The sequence below is a fragment of the Muntiacus reevesi genome, chromosome 15, assembly GCF_963930625.1.
Source record: "Muntiacus reevesi chromosome 15, mMunRee1.1, whole genome shotgun sequence".
Classification (NCBI taxonomy): Eukaryota; Metazoa; Chordata; class Mammalia; order Artiodactyla; family Cervidae; genus Muntiacus; species Muntiacus reevesi.
Genome location: NC_089263.1, coordinates 21623710 through 21642538, shown reverse-complemented (window position 1 = coordinate 21642538; position 18829 = coordinate 21623710). Strand labels below are relative to the sequence as shown.

General features: G+C 42.0%; 1 protein-coding gene across 6 annotated transcripts; it reads left to right on the top strand.

Annotated features, from left to right (window-relative positions):
* The first annotated feature begins 592 nt into the window (after positions 1-592).
* On the top strand, positions 593-18801 carry C15H15orf40 (chromosome 15 C15orf40 homolog). Of its 6 annotated transcripts, none has more exons than XM_065906043.1 (5): positions 593-760; positions 2094-2220; positions 4316-4443; positions 5752-5849; positions 18218-18801. In XM_065906043.1, the coding sequence occupies exons 1-4, from the start codon at positions 647-649 to the stop codon at positions 5845-5847; spliced, it is 465 nt and encodes a 154-aa protein (XP_065762115.1). In that variant the 5' UTR covers positions 593-646; the 3' UTR covers positions 5848-5849; positions 18218-18801. The 6 variants fall into 6 exon arrangements, with proteins under 6 accessions (XP_065762115.1, XP_065762113.1, XP_065762114.1 ...); XM_065906041.1 differs by having other exon boundaries at positions 5752-5863; positions 18218-18236; XM_065906042.1 differs by lacking the exon at positions 18218-18801 and adding an exon at positions 10870-15528.
* Positions 18802-18829: the final 28 nt, after the last annotated feature.

The following is an 18829-nucleotide window of genomic DNA, read 5'->3' as shown; positions in this document are numbered from 1 at the left end:
GCAAAGTAATGTCTCTGCTTTTTAATATGCTGTCTAGGTTGCTCATAACTTTTCTTCCAAGGAGTAAGCGTCTTTTAATTTCATGGCTGCAGTCACCACCTGCAGTGATTTTGGAGTCCAAAAAAATAAAGTCTGACACTGTTTCCACTGTCTCCCTATCTATTTCCCATGAGTTGATGGGATCAGATGCCATGATCGTAGTTTTCTGAATGTTGAGCTTTAAGCCAACTTTTTCACTCTCCTCTTTCACTTTCATCCCAGGAGGTACACGGGTAAATAATCTGCCTGCCAATACAGCAGACGCAAGAGCCGTGGGTTCGATTCCTGGGTGGGGAAGATCCCCCGGGAAGAGGCAATGGTGACCCACTCCATTCTTGCCAGGAAAACTGCGTGGACTAAGGAGCCTGGCGGGCCACAGCCCATGGGGTCTTGGAAGAGTGGTACCCGGGTTAACGACTGAACATTCATGCCTTATTTCTTCAGCTCTTTCCAGGAAGAACGAGTCTTGATCCCGCCAACCGGAAGGCGTCGCCCTCCTTCCCGAGCTGAGGCTCAGGCCCACGGGGCCGCTCCCTCCTGCTGCGTGCGCAGGCGCAGAGGGCTCTTCCGGCGCCAGGCCGCTCTCCGTGCCGCCTCCTTGGCCGGTATGCCGCGTCTAGGCTACGGCCTGAGGCTGCTCGAAGCTGGGTCTGGTTCTCGGGCTGTCACCCGGCTCCCTTTGGGCGCCGACATGCCTAAGAAAGCTGGTGCGACGAACAAGGCCAGTGGCAATTCCCGTGACCGCGGGAGGGTGGGCCGCAGGAATGCTGGTTGAGGAGCGCGGGAGAGAAGCGGGACCCGCGGGTGGGTAGGAGCTCCGCTAACCGCTTGTTGTCTCCGAGTCCCAGGCCTCCTCCCCGCCTCACTCGGCTGCGCCGCCCGCCAACCGCAGAGGTCGAGCACCCGGGCCGGCGTCGCGCGTGCCTCTCCCCGAGCGGTGGCTGCCGCTCCTCCGGCCTCGCTCCCTCACTCCCAGGCTCGCGCTTCGTGTTCCGGCAGCGCGGTGTGGCCTATACTTACTTGGGAGGCTCTCGCCAGCGTTCAGTGCCCTTCACTTCCTCGGCTGTCTTCGCACCCCTCCGTCGGGAACGCACCACTTCCCATTTCCCTTCCACCGTCTCTGCAAGGCCGGGTCCGGTTGGTTCCTAAGACTCGGCTCTAAATTTGCTTCCTGCTGGGAGCTTCCCCGGCGTCCCGTGGCCGAACTGCCTCCTCCTTCGCTGCACGTTGATGCCCCGTGGGTGTGAGGTCGGCCTCCTAGCACAGCGTACCAGTCCGCAGTCCGGGCTCCTTGAGGGCAAGGGCCATATGTCCTTGTTCATCTTTACGCATCCTTTGCCTCCACACCGCCCTGGTGCGCAGTTTATGTTTGTCGAGTGGAAAGTTCCTAATTCAGCTTATAGTAGTTCCTAGTATAGTAGTTCTTTAAATCAGCTTCTCGGGTGGCTCAGCGGCAACGAGTCCGCCTGCCTGTGCAGGAGACATAGATCCGATCCCTGGGTCGGGAAGATCCTCTGGAGAAGGAAGTGGCAACCCACTCCAGTATTCTTGCCTGGGAAATCCTATGAACAGAGGAGCCTGGCGGGCTACAGTCCATGGGGTCGCAAAGAGTCGGACTCGACTTAACGGCTAAATAACAATAAGTCCTTTAAATACCACTATTGTTCCTTTTTTCTCCGGCCCCCCTCCCCTCCCACATATACACTTCCAGCCGTGGTTGTTCAGAAACTTTTAACTTGTGCTGATTGAAATACAAAGATTAATAATGAACAGTCGCTGCCCCTGAGAAATGGGAAATGCAAAATAACCGGCTCTAAGGTTTACCACTGCAGGAAGAAAACACGGTGGGGTTGATGGGGAGGCTTTGTGGAAGAATTTATTTGAGCCATGAAAGATGTTGGAAGACCATTCTAGATGACCAGAAATCCCTGGACATGACTAATCAGCCTAATTTGCCTTGGTTAAGGGTGAAAAGGAATCCTGGAAGGATCAAATGCGTGGGAAAGTATTTTGTAAGCTGTGAAGCTGTAGTGTGGTTGTTCTTGTCGTTTTAGGGTAAAAGCCAGAGCAAGGAACCAGAGAGACCACTTCCTCCATTAGGTCCTGTGACAGTTGATCCTAAAGGCGGTGTCAGCATAGCCATCCATGCCAAACCTGGTTCCAAACAAAATGCTGTGACAGGTATACTTGGACCCTGGGGTAGGGATCTTGTACGAATCAGTTGTCCCCTGCTCCATCCTTTTTTTGCCTTAGTTTGCTGAAAATTTATCCTGTGTGGTCAAATATGTTTTTCACATCTGCAGTTAGAGGCTCCTCCATTTTTAAATTCTGAATTCTAATGTAAAGGTGTAATCTAGTGCTTAAAAGTGAATATGTATACCATATTTAAAGCATACCAAGTTAGATGAAAAACCACTGAATGCTGTCCTTTTTAATATTTTATTAACCTATATTGTGGTGATCAGTTCAAAATACAAATATTGAATCATTATGTTGTACTCCTGTTCTATGTCAGTCATACCTCAATTTTTAAAAAGGTATTTTAGAAAGAACTTATACAGAAACGTATGTAACCTAGATGATTCTTAGTTTGTCCTGTTCCCGAAAGTGCAAACATTATCCAGAGAAAGGAAGGTGTTTCAGTTGATTTTTTAATGATAATTGGTCCAAGGAGGGAGAGAACCTGATGATCAACACATGTGTGAGCTTGTTTCAATCAAACCTATATGAAATATTTCTGGGCCCAGTTCTTTCATCTGTCAGATGAGATAGTTGGCCTGTTAGAAGCTTTTAAGCTATTCCTTGGACCCCAAAAGTTGCCTACAGGATCTCTGGTGGGCATGGGGGAGGTCAGCAGAGAGGACTCCTGAAGAACTGTTGACATTTGCTTTAAGTGTTGGAATTTCAGGGGAAATTGGTGGAGGTGGGGGATTCTGAGTGGGGAAAACAGTTTGAGAAGCACTAATCTGAGTTTTATTGATGGTCTTTGTCATCCACTAAAGCTCTATATTCCAGTTTTTAAAATATTTTGAAAACAAGACCTCAGAATTGGGGTGCTGGGCCTGGTTTGTGCTTATGGCCATGTTTGTGTAGCTGTGTGTTGGCTGTACCTTCCTTGGCCGGCATTTTCTAAGTAGTCACTGTGGACACTGTCTCCTTACTGTTGGAATGCCATGTTTCATCAGATATAATTGGCCATCAACTGTAAGGTACACAGATACTTTTTGTACCAGTAAGATAGACAAAATCCACATCAACTAAATGTTTTCTTTCCCATCTATTATAAGATACACCTGGATTTCAAAGATACTAAAATGTGAAAAACTGAATTATAGAATCTGACAGGATAGGAGAAGGGTTGTTCTACTATCTTATTCCTGTGGATCCTGTGACGGTGTTTACACAGGCGAGATGTATGGGTGTGGAAATGCCCAGGTAACCCCAGATGCAGGACCAGCTCAAGCTTATTTGCAAACTGCTTTGAATATGTACTCCTCTCAGAAATGACAGTGGAGGACTGCACGCAGGTTGCTGTTTATGAAGGCTGTATTGATGAGGAAGCCTGAACCACTTCAGAAAGCAGTGTTCATTGTCCCTGGATTGATTTCAAAGCATGAATTCAAATTTATTTTTGAATCACAACATCACTTTATAGCCATGTGACCCTGAACACATTACTTCTTGGTTCCAGTTTCCTCATTTGTAAAATGGGGGTGATAAACTATAGGAATAAGCAAGTTATTATTTGTAAAGCCTTTAAAATGTGTTTGTGTGCCCTTAAACTTGGTGTAAGTGCTATGTAGCTGTTAACTAAATAAATACATGTTAAAAACATCAGAGAGGCATTTCACTGAGATGAACCTAACGCAGTGCTGCCACTTCCTTGATGAGGAAACTCTGAACAGCCCTGTACAGTCTGTGAGCTACCTCCTTCACTCACTCCTCAGTGACTGCTGGGCTAAAGCCCAGCTCCCCTGTCTCCCTGCCAGGGGCTCTTCCTATCAGACCAGGCGCAGTTTCCAGCTCCTAATTCCAGACTATTGCCCAGGGCTCTGTGGGCCCACCTTGGTCAGCAGGTGAAAACCAATTTTCTTCTCTGGGTTTCTATAATGGAAGTGGCATGTTTATGTTCCCTTAACTGTGATGAGCTTTGTCATTGTTCATTCAGCAGTTATTACTGAATACCTACTATATGCCAGACAAATGCATAAGCTTTTACAAAATATCCCCACTTCATGAAGAAAAGGAACTCTATGAGAATCTGTTCTCATTCCAGACGTGACAACCGAGGCTGTGAGTGTAGCCATCGCAGCGCCTCCGACGGAGGGAGAGGCTAATGCAGAGCTGTGTCGCTATCTTTCCAAAGTCTTAGAACTCAGGAAGAGTGATGTGGTTTTGGATAAGGTAGGCCTCTTTCTCTCTCTCAACATCTTTGAATACTACATCAGTCATTACTTTTAAAACACCAATTTTTTTCTTTTCAAAATAATTGAAAAACCAGTTGTTTTTAACTCTCGTATACATTTAATCACCAAAAATCTATAATTTTTCCTAGTCCCCTTCCTCCTAAATGCCTTAGTCCTTCTGGGTTCATGCCTGCATCTGCTCTGTCAGGTTAAATGCTTGTCTCTTCCCTCAACTGGTCACCTTAGTAGAAACATCTAAAATGGTTCCTGTTGTTTGTAATCTCCATTAGTGAGTCAATCAAGCACATCTGGTCCAACATGTCCTCGCTCACTGGGAGACGCTCATTAAAGAGATGGCTCATACGAAGTCATTAATACTTCTGCACTAGAGGTGGTGATCAAAATCACCTGGGAATGATTTCTAAAACGCAGGTTCCTGGGCATTACCCCAGAGTTACTCAAATAGAATCTGCAGGAGTAAGACCCACCCAAGGTTATGTTTCTTACAACTCTGTTTGTTTTCCAGTGCTATATTCTGTAGCTCCCATCCAGGATCCTGTGGGCACTGGGTCATTGATTAGGAGGCTGCCCCTAAGCATCCATAGGATCAGGTCCATGCCCCTCTGCATCTCCTGCATAGCAGGTTATCTCTGAGTTTCTGCCGGGTGCGTGCTCTGACATCGGCCTAAACGCCCTCCCCGCGCTTCTGCCTGTGCCGCTTCTGCCTCTCTAGATGAATACCTGCTCAGAATTTACTTTCTTTAAAGGAGGTTTCTAAACAAATCCTTCTCATAGTTGTCTTAATTGGTTGTGGGATCATAGCAGTTGGGTATGTGGTCACTTTTTGTTTGGTATTTTTCAGAAATGTGTAACAGTATAGAGAATAGCAGTTCTATATTTAGAATTATTTTTAATCAGTTTATATTAAATTGCAATATTTGTTTTGGTAATTTAAAAAATAAACAAAACCATTACTTGAAAACAGAATATTGTACATCCAGATTCTATACTCAATTTGAAAATGCCTAATTTTTGTTACTGAAGAAATTGACGTATGAAGGTAAAACCTCTGGGGAATTGTTAAAAAAAAAAAAAAGAAAAGAAAAACAGTACTGAACCGGAAACTGTCTGGATAGACCAGAAATGGCTAGGAGAAAGCGGTACCTAGCAACCAGGAATACTAGCCCACCTGTGACAGCCCCACAAGGACACAGTGGGGTATCCTCAGCAACTGAAGTCTGCTGTCACTAATAGTAGTAGAAAGTTTAGTGTGTTGTCCTGACACCAGTTTTTCCTTTTGGTCCAGGGTGGTAAATCTCGTGAAAAAGTGGTGAAGCTTTTGGCCTCCACACCTCCGGAAGAGATCTTGGAGAAATTGAAAAAGCAAGTTGAAAAGAAATAAAAGTAAGAAACGAAAAGTACGTCCTTGAGAAACTTTTTTTATTGCTAATGATGGAGAGACTGTTAAAATACACAGAATGTGTAAATATATTTAATAAGAACAGGACTCAAAAAAGAAGTATGAAGATTAAAAGTACTGGACATGGAACTTAGGTTCTCAAATCCCTGATCCCAAACAGCTCAGGACATGTTGCTCTGTTTTCACAGAATTACAGAGTACAGAGCTGGAAAGGATATTTAGGATGACCTGATTCAGCCCCTTTCATTTTGTGATGAGCCCTCTGATCTCAGAAGTTGAGAGTATTCAGGATCACTTGGTGCAAGATGGCAACTAGAACTTAGATCCTTTGGCTTCTAGCTGAATGCAGTTTATCCTGGTTGTAAATTAAAATGGTAATATTTCCACAGCAATTACTGGAATTCTGGGGACTGCCTTCTAATCCAGTTTAAAAGTGACAGAGGAAACCTGTCACACTACTTCATAGTGTCACTTTATATTTTAAAATGCTTATGTAAATGGCTTCCCTGGTATCTCAGCTGGTAAAGAATCCACCTACAATGCAGGAGACCCTGGTTCGATTCCTGGGTCAGGAAAATCCACTGGAGAAGGGAACAGCTACCCACTCCAGTATTCTGGCCTAGAGAATTCCATGGATTGTGTAGTCCATGGGGTCACAAAGAGTCAAACACGATTGAGCGACTTTCACTTTTATGTAAACGCAACATTTTTTTGTCTTTTTAAACTTCTGTTGAGCATTTTGTTAAAAAGTAAGAACAGTCAAGACTTGCAGTTTAGAGAGTTCCCTGGCAGTCCAGTGGTTAGGACTTAGCACTTCCACTACCATGGCCCAGGCTCAATCCCTGGTCAGGAAACTCCGATCACATGAGCAGAACACTATCAAGCCAAAAAAAAAAAAAAAAAGATTTGTAATTTCATGTTAATTTTCCTCCTTGGATGGTAATCTCCTAAGATCTTCAAAAGAAGACAGAAGATCTGGAAACTATTTTCAATACTTGTGAAAACCTGTCCTGTCAGAAGTCATATCTATATTGAGTCTTCAAAAACTAATAGTAAATATCTTATTTTTAAATGTCCAATTCAAATTATAGTAATTATTTAAGGTAATCTAATTACTGCCTTTGCTGATGGAAGAGTTGATTTGCAGTTTTCTGCTTTGTCTAAGTACATGAGAAAAATCTGATAGACAAAAGTCTTTAAAAATACAAAATCCACTAAAAGGACCAATAATAAAAATGGATGGTAAAAGAACTGGGAGCCACTCATCCAGTACAACTTATTTTGTTGAGAGGAACCAAAGACAATCAGTGAGGTGGCTCATCCAAAATCAGCGTAAAGGGCAGAACACGGGTTGCACTCAGCTGCCTTCTCTTATGCCATCTGCTCCCAAATGTGCTCTGCTTTACGTGGTCTTGGCTTCAGAATCCTTTCTGTTGTTTTTCAACACTATTCTGGTGTGTGCACTACAGGCATTTTTTTACCTGTGGTCTTTACATGAATCCCTGTTAGGATGCTTTCCCTGATAAGTAACAGAAACCTAACTCATCTGGCTTAAGCAATGGAGGGATTTATTAGCTCACATACCTGAAAAGTCTCAGGCAGGGTTTACTTAGGGGTTGGTTTGACTCAGCAGCAGCTCAGTGATGTCATAAAGGACCCACCTACTTTCCTTCCTGACTCACTTCAGCAGCGCCAGCTGTACCCTCAGGCCCACTTCCTTCTTGGAGGCAAAAAGGCAGGAATTTCGGGCTTCTCATCCACCTATCACCCCCTCCAGTAGGAAAAAGGGCCTCTCACAAGAGCTTTGGTATTTCTTTTCCAAAAGCTCTCCATCAGCTTCTCCTTGTATCTCAGCCCAAATCAGGTCACATGAAGTTTCTAAACCAGCCCATATTGTCAGGGAATGCCAGGTTGTAACACAAGGTGCCTAAACCAGTGACTACTGAGGAGAGTTACTCTCACTGTTTTACAGTAATCAAGGTCCATGCTAGAGCTGGAGATGGGCTCAGCCTAAATAGAAACAGAGGAGAGAGCAGAGAGGGGGAGGTACTTGAATACAAATTAGGAAAAGTTACAGAAATAGGAGTCTGGATAGGAGTAACATCCACCATGATCATCTATTTAAATAGCCATATTTTAACATAGGAACGTTTCTGTCTGGTCACTGTTTTTTTGAGAAACGCACAGTATCTTTTGAAAAAAGAACATCCAGTCATCAAAAGCGGTTGCCAGAGGTAGGAACTGGTTCAGGAGCTGTGTCTGGGGACATGATTTCCCTTTCTTCCTCAGCAAACAAGGTTGCCTTTAGCAGTCTGTGCTCTCCTGACCTGCACAGGGCTGTTCCCCATTAATAACAATCACAGCTAAGGCCTGGGCACCTCGACCTGATGTGAAAGTGTAGTTAATGCAGCTTTCTTCAGCTGGGCCTTGTTTTTCCTCCAAGAACATTAAGACAGGTCCAGTGACCTAAGACAAGGATACAAAACCCCCAACCCCTATAACATGTATCAGATAACATGATTCTAGCTCTGCCTTCCCCCCATTAAATTTAAGTGACTGCTGTGTTTCTTCTCCTGTCTGTTGTCCTGAGGGTCCAGCCTTTCAGGCAGCCCATGAACAAGGTCTGAAAGATACTTATCCAACTCTGGTGAATAATATCATGGTGGTCTAGCAATGCATCTGTAATCTATCATCCCCATTTTAATACATGATAATTACTCTCACAAGAATGATTTAATTAAGAATAGTAAATTAATAACTTGGGTGCCTGCTGCTTGCCAGACACTGTTAGGCCCTTTGTCTACACTACACTGACCAAAATAGGGGCAGAAACAGGGAGCTTGAACTCCTGATTGCCATGAGTTCCTCCTCACTAGTTTGCCAGCTGGGGGATGGAGAGAACCAGAGCATGTAGGTGGCACCTTTAGAGTGCTTAAAATTCCAAACAGCTAAAGACTCACTAAAGAGCCTTGATGAAAGTGAAAGAGGAGAGTGAAAAAGTTGGCTTAAAGTTCAACATTCAGAAAACAAAGATTATGGCATCCGGTCCCATCACTTCATGGCATAGATGGGGAAACAGTGGCTAACATTTTTGGGGGGCTCCAAAATCACTGCAGATGTGACTACAGCCATGAAATTAAAAGATGCTTACTCCTTCGAAGGAAAGTTATGACCAACCTAGACAGCATATTAAAAAGCAGAGACATTACTTTGTCAACAAAGGTCTATCTAGTCAAGGCTATGGTTTTTCCAGTGGTCATGTATGGATGTGAGAGTTGGACTATAAAGAGGGCTGAGCACAGAAGAATTGATGCTTTTGAACTGTGGTGTTGGAAAAGACTCTTGAGAGTCCCTTGAACTGCAAGGAGATCCAGCCAGTCCATCCTAAGGGAAATCGGTCCTGGGTGTTCACTGGAAGGACTGATGTTAAAGCTGAAACTCCAGTATTTTAGCAGATGCGAAGAGCTGACTCATTTGAAAAAACCCTGATGTTGGGAAAGATTGAAGGCAGGAGGAGAAGGGGACGACAGAATGAGATGGTTAGATGGCATCACCAACTCAATGGACAAGAGTTTGGGTAAACTCCAGGAGTTAGAGATGGACAGGGAGGCCTGGCTTGCTGCGGTTCATGGGGTCGCAGAGTTGGACACGACTGAGCAACTGAACTGACTCACTTTAGGAGGCAGTACTTTTCTGGGCTTCAGGTGCCAGTATCCCCCTCTTACAGATTCTGGACATTCAGTTAGGTAGTCCCTTAACCATAAGGTAGAATAAAAATATTAGAACCCATCATGGGCCCCCACTTCAGACTTTCTTAATGCCTGTGACTAGAGACAAAGTTTATAAGGCTAGATTTTCAGTTTACATTCCAAGAGGTGGCGCCATAACGCAACAGCAGAAACCCACACACAGTTTAAAGGGAATGGACTCTCAATTCCTTCTGAAATGAGTACTCTTAGGAATCCCTTTCTGTTGTGCCTGACTACCAATATCAGAATATCTGGTCCTTCTTGTCTGGTCTCCTCAGAGACATTCCTTAGACCTAGTCTCCTCACATTCTGGGTTTAGCACAGACCAGAGTGTGGCATTAACCAGGGCCAGCTGAGTACTCGAGAGTGTGGGTCAGCACTTTGGTGGAGCCAGCAAGGTCCCAAGTGCCTCCCTTAACTTTGCAGCTTTCAGATATCCCATCTAGTCACTGTCTTTGAAAACAGAATTGGGCTGGACAACTGACATGGAATTAAAAGAATGCCAGTTTATTAACTGGAGTGAAGAACATACCTGCCAAATAGACTGTGTAGTGGGATCCTCTAGTGAGTACCTTCTGTCCCTCTGGGAAGTCTCTTCAGAGCCTTAGAGATTGGAGATCTCTAAGATCTCTAATCTCTCTACCTGAGAGATTGGAGCACCGTGGAGAATAAGGGAGCAAGTCAAGTCCACAGAACCCCAAGCCTTTAGTCCAATTCTAGAACTGTGATGCCAGGACAGTTGCTGCTGGTCACATGTAGGTCCTGAGCACCTGAAATGTGGCTAATCAAATTAAAAAGCATCACAGAAAGGTCCTATTGAAAACAACACAACAGAGAAGAGGCTGAAAATATGACATGGAGTTAAGAGGGCAAGATAAAAGTGAGCAAAGAAAGGAAAATGACAGATCCAGAAGTCAGACACAGGAAAACCAACACATAGCAGGAGAAGAGAACCAAAGAAATGGAACAAAGATTTGAGGATGTAATCAAAATATTGGCGAAATAATATAATTTTACAGAACGAAGGTGTCCCAGGTGAAATACTGACAAGTGATCAGCAATGAAACACAACCCAGTAAAGTTCTCTGAAGGTATGAAAGCCTGTGGCCATCTAGATAAAAAGTTGAAGTCACAGGGAGGAAGAGAAAAAACATACCTGCAAACTCACATGTTGATGGGAATGTAAATTTCTGCAGTTCTTTAGAAAATGTGGCATTTATTAAAATGAAATAATACAGGTTTTTTAACCCAACAGTTCTCCTTTTGAGACCACCCCAACAGAACACACAAAAGCATCAAGAGGATATGCAGACAAAGGCAACATGGCATTGTTAGAGGCAAAAAAGGAAACTGAAGTGTCTACCTATAGGAGAATGAGCATATAAACAATGGTATATCCATACCATACCATGTCATATTATTAAAATTAAGTCATTAATTTTTAATCTATGGCTACTTACCTGGAGTGATGGCTGTTATAATCTGTTGTATGAACAAAGAATAATACACACATGTGTGGGTTAATACATATATGTAATTTCAGTTTAATAAAGGAAAAACACATATACCAAATTTATATAAATTTGTGTGGGCCTGGTGAAAGAGAAGCATTCACAACAGGGCAGAATCACTGGTTAGTTGTGGATTATTCATTTGTCTACTTTTACTTTTTACAGTATTATTTTGTATACACACAAAACATATTAGTGAAGGAAACTTTAAAATGAGAAACACACAAACATGAAAAAAGCTCTGAACTTTAGCAGTTAGAGCAGTTTTGTTTACCTCTTTCAGACAAAGAGGCTGGAGATCCTTTAGTGAGTTAAAAGCACTGGCAGTATAAATAAACCATGAGATCATCATCACATTGTCCCCTGCAGGCATCTCAGGAGAAGTCACTGAAACCTGGAGAAAACCTAACTGTAATTAATACTTGGGGCTCTCCATGCCCCCCTGGGGCCAGGAGTGAAAACAACTGAATTAGCCCATGAGTGCACAGAGACACCAGAGATCTGTGAGCAGCACTTTTTGTACTCACGTTGGCCCAGAGGTACCCATTCTTACTTCTGGAGGCACAAACCTGATGCTGACTGGCACTGAGTCTGTGCCCCACCCATTGATGTTAACTTGGCACAAATGCTTTCACTTAATCCTTCAAGGGGGTGGTCAAATGACTTATTAGCAATTTTGATGAGGAAGAACTTGTCCTCATTAACCTCCTTCCATGCCATCCCATAAATTTAAAATCTGAGGGGTGTTATCCACAGCTCATCCCATTTTCCAGTCTGACAGCACTGATAACGAACTACTCAGATAAGCATGTGTCTCTGGCACATGCAGGCCTCAGCAGTGTTACCAGCTGCTGAGGTCACTTCCTCTTCAACCCTGGTATATTCTCAACAGCAGTCCAACTGACTGAGACCCATGCAGCCAGCATGGCCCTCCCCTGCCATCTCAACAGCTCATGGGATCTCTGCTGCCATCCCTATTTTCCCAAAGAACTGGTCCCAGTAAAGGTCAGTCAGACTAGAAGGCTACCTTACAGCTGAATGGTATAGTCTACCACTTGAATCTAGTTGCTGCTGCTGCTGCAAAGTCACTTTAGTCGTGTCCGACTCTGTGTGACCTCATAGACGGCAGCCCACCAGGCTCCCCCATCCCTGGGATTCTCCAGGCAAGAACAGGCCCCCAAATAATTTGATGTAGCAAAACCCAGGAAAATATATTTAGCTATTACAGCATGTCAAACTGAATAGGTCTTAATTCTTAAGTACTAATCTAAAAATTAGTATCATTAATTTCTACAGATGTCAAGAATATTTATTGCTGTTGGTCTTAACTCATTCTAAGTTCAAAACTGGAAAGTTTTAAAAGCATATCTAAGTTTATAAATCTAAACAGAGGAAATATTCTCTGAGTGACCTGTATAATTAGATTTTTCACACAAAATTAACCAAAGCCTAATGTATTTCAAAGTTTCCATTTATATATATTATTTATCAAATATAATATGTATTTGACATATATTTTCTTGGGCTCCAAAATCATGACTGCAGATGGTGACTGCAGTCATGAAATTAAAAGATGCTTGCTTCCTGAAGCATTATCCTCAACGGTGAAAAATTGAAAGCATTTCCCCTAAAATCAGGAACAAGACAAGGGTGCCCACTCTCACCACTACTATTCAACATAGTTTTGGAAGTTTTGGCCACAGCAAGCAGAGCAGAAAAAGAAGTAAAAGGAATCCAGATAGGAAAAGAAGAAGTGAAACTCTCGCTGTTTGCAGATGACATGATCCTCTACATAGAAAACCCTAAAGACTCTACCAGAAAATTATTAGAGTTAATCAATGAATATAGTAAAGTTGCAGGATATAAAATCAACACACAGAAATCCCTTGCATCCCTATACACTAACAATGAGAAAACAGAAAGAGAAATTAAGGAAACAATTCCATTCACCATTGCAACGAAAAGAATAAAATACTTAGGAATATATCTACCTAAAGAAACAAAAGACCTATACATAGAAAACTATAAAACACTGATGAAAGAAATCAAAGAGGACACAAACAGATGGAGAAACATACCATGTTCATGGATTGGAAGAATCAATATTGTCAAAATGGCTATACTACCCAAAGCAATCTATAGATTCAATGCAATCCCTATCAAGATACCAATGGTATTTTTCACAGAACTAGAACAAATAATTTTACAATTTGTATAGAAATACAAAAAACCTCGAATAGCCAAAGTAATCTTGAGAAAAAGAATGGAACTGGAGGAATCAACCTGCCTGACTTCAGACTATACTACAAAGCCACAGTCATCAAGACAGTATGGTACTGGCACAAAGAGAGAAATATAGATCAATGGAACAGAATAGAAAGCCCAGAGATAAATCCACGAACCTATGGACACCTTATCTTCGACAAAGGAGGCAAGGATATACAATGGAAAAAAGACAACCTCTTTAACAAGTGGTGCTGGGAAAACTGGTCAACCACTTGTAAAAGAATGAAACTAGAACACTTTCTAACACCATACACAAAAATAAACTCAAAATGAATTAAAGATCTAAATGTAAGACCAGAGACTATAAAACTAGAGGAGAACACAGGCAAAACACTGTCCGACACAAATCACAGCAGGATCCTCTATGACCCACCTCCCAGAATATCGGAAATAAAAGCAAAAATAAACAAATGGGACCTAATGAAACTTAAAAGCTTTTGCACAACAAAGGAAAATATAAGCAAGGTGAAAAGACAGCCCTCAGATTGGGAGAAAATAATAGCAAACGAAGCAACACACAAAGGATTAATCTCAAAAATACACAAGCAACTCCTGCAGCTCAATTCCAGAAAAATAAATGACCCAATCAAAAAATGGGCCAAAGAACTAAACAGACATTTCTCCAAAGAAGACATACAGATGGCTAACAAACACATGAAAAGATGCTCAACGTCACTCATTATCAGAGAAATGCAAATCAAAACCACAATGAGGTACCTTACATTTCAGTCAGGATGGCTGCTATCCAAAAGTCTACAAGCAATAAATGCTGGAGAGGGTGTGGAGAAAAGGGAACCCTCTTACACTGTTGGTGGAAATGCAAACTAGTACAGCCACTATGGAGAACAGTGTGGAGATTTCTTAAAAAACTGGAAATAGAACTGCCATATGACCCAGCAATACCACTTCTGGGCATACACACCAAGGAAACCAGATCTGAAAGAGACACATGCACCCCAATGTTCATCGCAGCACTGTTTATAATAGCCAGGACATGGAAGCAACATAGATGTCCATCAGCAGATGAATGGATAAGGAAGCTGTGGTACATATACACCATGGAATATTACTCAGCCATTAAAAAGAATTCGTTTGAATCAGTTCTAATGAGATGGATGAAACTGGAGCCCATTATACAGAGTGAAGTAAGCCAGAAAGATAAAGACCTTTACAGTATACTAACACATATATATGGAATTTAGAAAGATGGTAATAATAACCCTATATGCAAAACAGAAAAAGAGACACAGATGTACAGACTTTTGGACTCTGGGAGAAGGCGAGGGTGGGATGTTTCGAGAGAACAGCATCGAAACATATATACTATCTAGAGTGAAACAGATCACAAGCCCAGGTTGGGTGCATGAGACAAGTGCTTGGGCCTGGTGCACTGGGAAGACCCAGAGGGAGCGGGTAGAGAGGGAGGTGGGAGGGGGGATCGGGATGGGGAATACATGTAAACCCATGGCTGATTCATGTCAATGTATGACAAAGACCACTACAATACTGTAAAGTAATTAGCCTCCAACTAATAAAAACAAATGAAAAAATAAATAAATAAAAGATGCTTGCTTCCTGAGAGAAAAGCTATGACAAACCTAGAGAGCATATTAAAAAGCAGAGACATTACTTTGCAGACAAAGGTCCGTCTTGTCAAAGCTCTGGTTTTTCCAGTAGTCATGTATAGATGTGAGAGTTGGACCATAAAGAAAGCTGAGTGCTGAAGAATTGATGCTTTTAAACTATTGTGCTGGAGAAGACTCTTGTTAGTCCCTTGGACTACAAGGAGATCAAACCAGTCAATCCTAAAGGAAATCAGTCCTGCATATTCATTGGAAGGACTGATGCTGAAGCCCCAATACTTTGGCCACCTGATGCAAAGAACTGACTCCTTAGAAAAGACCCTGATGCTGGGTAAGATTAAAGGCAGGAGGAGAAGGGGACAACAGAGGATGAGATGGTTGGATGGCATCACCAACTTGATGGACATGAGTTTGAGCCAGCTCCAGGAGTTGGTGATAGACAGGGAAGCCTGGCGTGCAGCAGTCCATGGGGTTACAAAGAATCAGACACGACTGAGCGACTGAACTGATAGCAAATAAGCTTCTTTGGTTAAAACACAGGACAGTGAAAGAAAAAGCCCAAACAAACTTTTCAGTGAATTTATACACACACACACACACACACACACACACACACATATAAAATACGTCAATTTATCTAACATTACACACACACACACACACACACACACACACACACACACACATATAAAATACGTCAATTTATCTAACATTACCAGAGTCAGTGCATTCACACACAGCATTTCCAGATAACTGAAGTTCTCTAACAAGCCACCTCAAACTGGGAGCATTTATTTCCTAACCAGAACAAAAATTCCCTTTCACTACAAACGGTAGTGACTAATTAAAAGAAGTCAAAGGGTCCAGAGCATAGATTTCCATACACAGTGAAATCTGTGTTTGGGTTGACTGAATCAAATGGAATACAAAGTCTAGGGAAATTTTTAAGGTGTTAAAAACTATTTAGAAACAAAGTGTAGTGCTTTCAATAGATTTCAAAGTTAGTGATATCAGTAATCTTCAGGGTAAAAGATCATTTCCTTCTTTTTGTGATTCTAAACTTAAAACTGACATTTCATTACCCTTAACTGTCATAAAGTTTTATATTTCCTTTAGGAGAATGAAATATAAAGGGGACATTACATCCTTGTCTGTTGAGCATCATGTTATAAGGAATGCAGCTTTGGAAACCAAAACTATGCTGGGAATCTTACTGGCTTTTTCCTATATGGTTTCAAGAACCAAAAACTATTCTTAGAGCAGTAACCCAAGGTTATTATACTCTGTGCTATGCTTTGTTGCTCAGTCGTGCCTGACTCTTTGCGATCCCATGGACTGTAGCCTGCCAGGCTTCTCTGTCCATGGGATTTCCTAGGCAAGAATACTGGAATGGGTTGCCATTTCCTCCTCCAGGGCAAATCCTTCTAGCACTCAAGGAAAAAAAAATTTTTTTTTTTCTGTCTTAAATCTCTAGTAAGCTGATCTCAAAAGGATATTAACTTGATATGTTCCACAATCAACACTGTAAAGTCAGTGTCAATTTCCAAACAGCAAATGCCAATAATTTTGTTTCAACTTTGATATAAACTTTCTTCTTTTTGGCCACACCATGGGATCTCAGTTCCCCAACCAGGGACTGCACCCAGGCCATTTACCTAGTCCTAACCACTGAACTGCCAGGGAATTCCTGTCTTCCTATTTGAAGCATTTGTTATTTTTCTGAAGGATACAATGTTTTGTTCTTTTGCTAATCTGTGTAATAATACACCTAAGAAAACAATCACACATCTTTAGTTCTCAATCTGCCTACAATATTTAGGATTCCCTCCTAGTTTAGTATTGAACCCAGGAGACAAAGGTTCAATTCCTGGGTGGGAAAGAACCCCTGGAGAAGGAAATGGCAACATACTCCAGTATTCTTGCCTGGAGAATCCCATGAACAGAGAAGCCTGGTGGGCTGCAGTCATGGGGTTACAAGAGTTGGACACAACTTAGTGACTAAACCACTACCACATTGTTTATGTTAACACTATGCTTTACAGTTTATCATATCCTTCACTCTCACTGATTAAACAAAATATTTATGCAGCACCAATTATATACAACTGAGGTTTTAATGGTCACAGGCTTTCATTTCCATTCTCAAGCTCTTATATGTCTGGTCACTTGTTTTTATGATGACCCTGGGAGAGTGACAAGGGTGTCACCTTGTTATCCCCATTTTTGCAGGTGAACAAATAAGCTCAAGGTTTAAGTGCTTACTTTTCTCAAGGTCAGATACCTTGTAAGACAAACTTGGAGCCAAGATTCCTTATGTTTAATCTATATGCTATTATAAGAGACTACCTATTTGAGGTGAATTTCACTTGACACTTAATTTTTTCTTCTCCTCTTTTCAGTGATCCGTAAGTTGCTTTGATGTTCTTTTCTGTCTCTCCCACATGAAGCAGAAACCATGTCTTTTATTTCTTCCTGATTTTAAGTACACAGTCTGATGTAACTGCTATTAAAAAAAACAAAACAAAAACACCACCACATAAATTACCCATGCTGAATGCAGAAATAACCCATGTTAAAAGGAGGACTCATCATATTTCCGAGTTGATATTCAGGCTATATATGCCCTACTGTATCAGTGTGAAAATATTTAAGTACTGTTGGACAACACTTTTCTTCCGAGCTTTCTGAGGCATCCTCCCCGGTTCCTTAGATCCAGAGATCTAACTAGTGTCAATAGCTGGCACAGCAGACAACCTCCAGGACCCTGCTGCAGAGGTGTGGGCTAACAGGTCAGTGGCTGTGCTTTATCAGTTGACAGGTATTTTTAATAACACATCTGCTTTGGGGGTTCCCTGGTGGCTTAGATGGTAAAGAATCGGCCTGCAATGTGGGAGACCTAGGTTTGATCCCTGGGTCAGGAAGATTCCCTGGAGAAGGAAATAGCCACCCACTCCAGGATTCTTGCCTGGAGAATTCCATGGACGGAGGCGACTGGTTGGATTGTGACCCATGGGGTCACAAAGAGTTGGACACAACTGAGTGGCTAACACTTTCACACCTGCTTTCAGAAAGGATCTTGGGATATAGGCAAGCCATTCTTAAGCTAAGTACTCTGTGGTATAAGGACAAATCTTAGTATACCAGCACTGGCTTGTTTCCTATTGATGTAATTAAGAGGGGGAGGGGGAAAACCCTTATTTTATTGTTAACATTTTATTTACAGGTGAGTGGAGAAGCAGTATCTGGAGATGTCAACTTCTAGAGCCTAGAGCAGAGTGCTAAGAGAAGGCAGCAGAAGGCAGATTCAGGAAGTTGCCTTTTAATATCTTTGACCTATCATGAAACTTGTGCTCTTAATATTACTCTTAAACCAAATGAACTTTTTTCAAGAGATATGAGGACAGAGAAATAAAGCTCATCTCACCATATTAATGAATGGACTAAGTACCAAAATTTGAGGGAGAAAACTTACAAGTATTTTAGTTGAATAAAACCATTATAATGGCCATTAAAATGATGGGAAATATGGTGCTCATTCTGAAAGGAAGTTTCAGCATCACTGGATTTACAGAAGAGGAGACAGCAAAAATGCACATCTGGAGGTGAAATAACATTGTAAACTCAACCTACATTAAACACCATAAAAGTAAACAGAGTCAAAAGACAGCATTATTTACATGTAACTGAGAAGAAAGGGAATATTACAGAGTTAAACTCTTCCATAACATGTAATGTTTATGTTAGCAAAAGCCTTAGAGTTTGTGTAAAATGACTGTGTGCCTTAATCCCACCCACCACTAGATTAAATAAAGACAGTGAAACTGAGACTGATTCC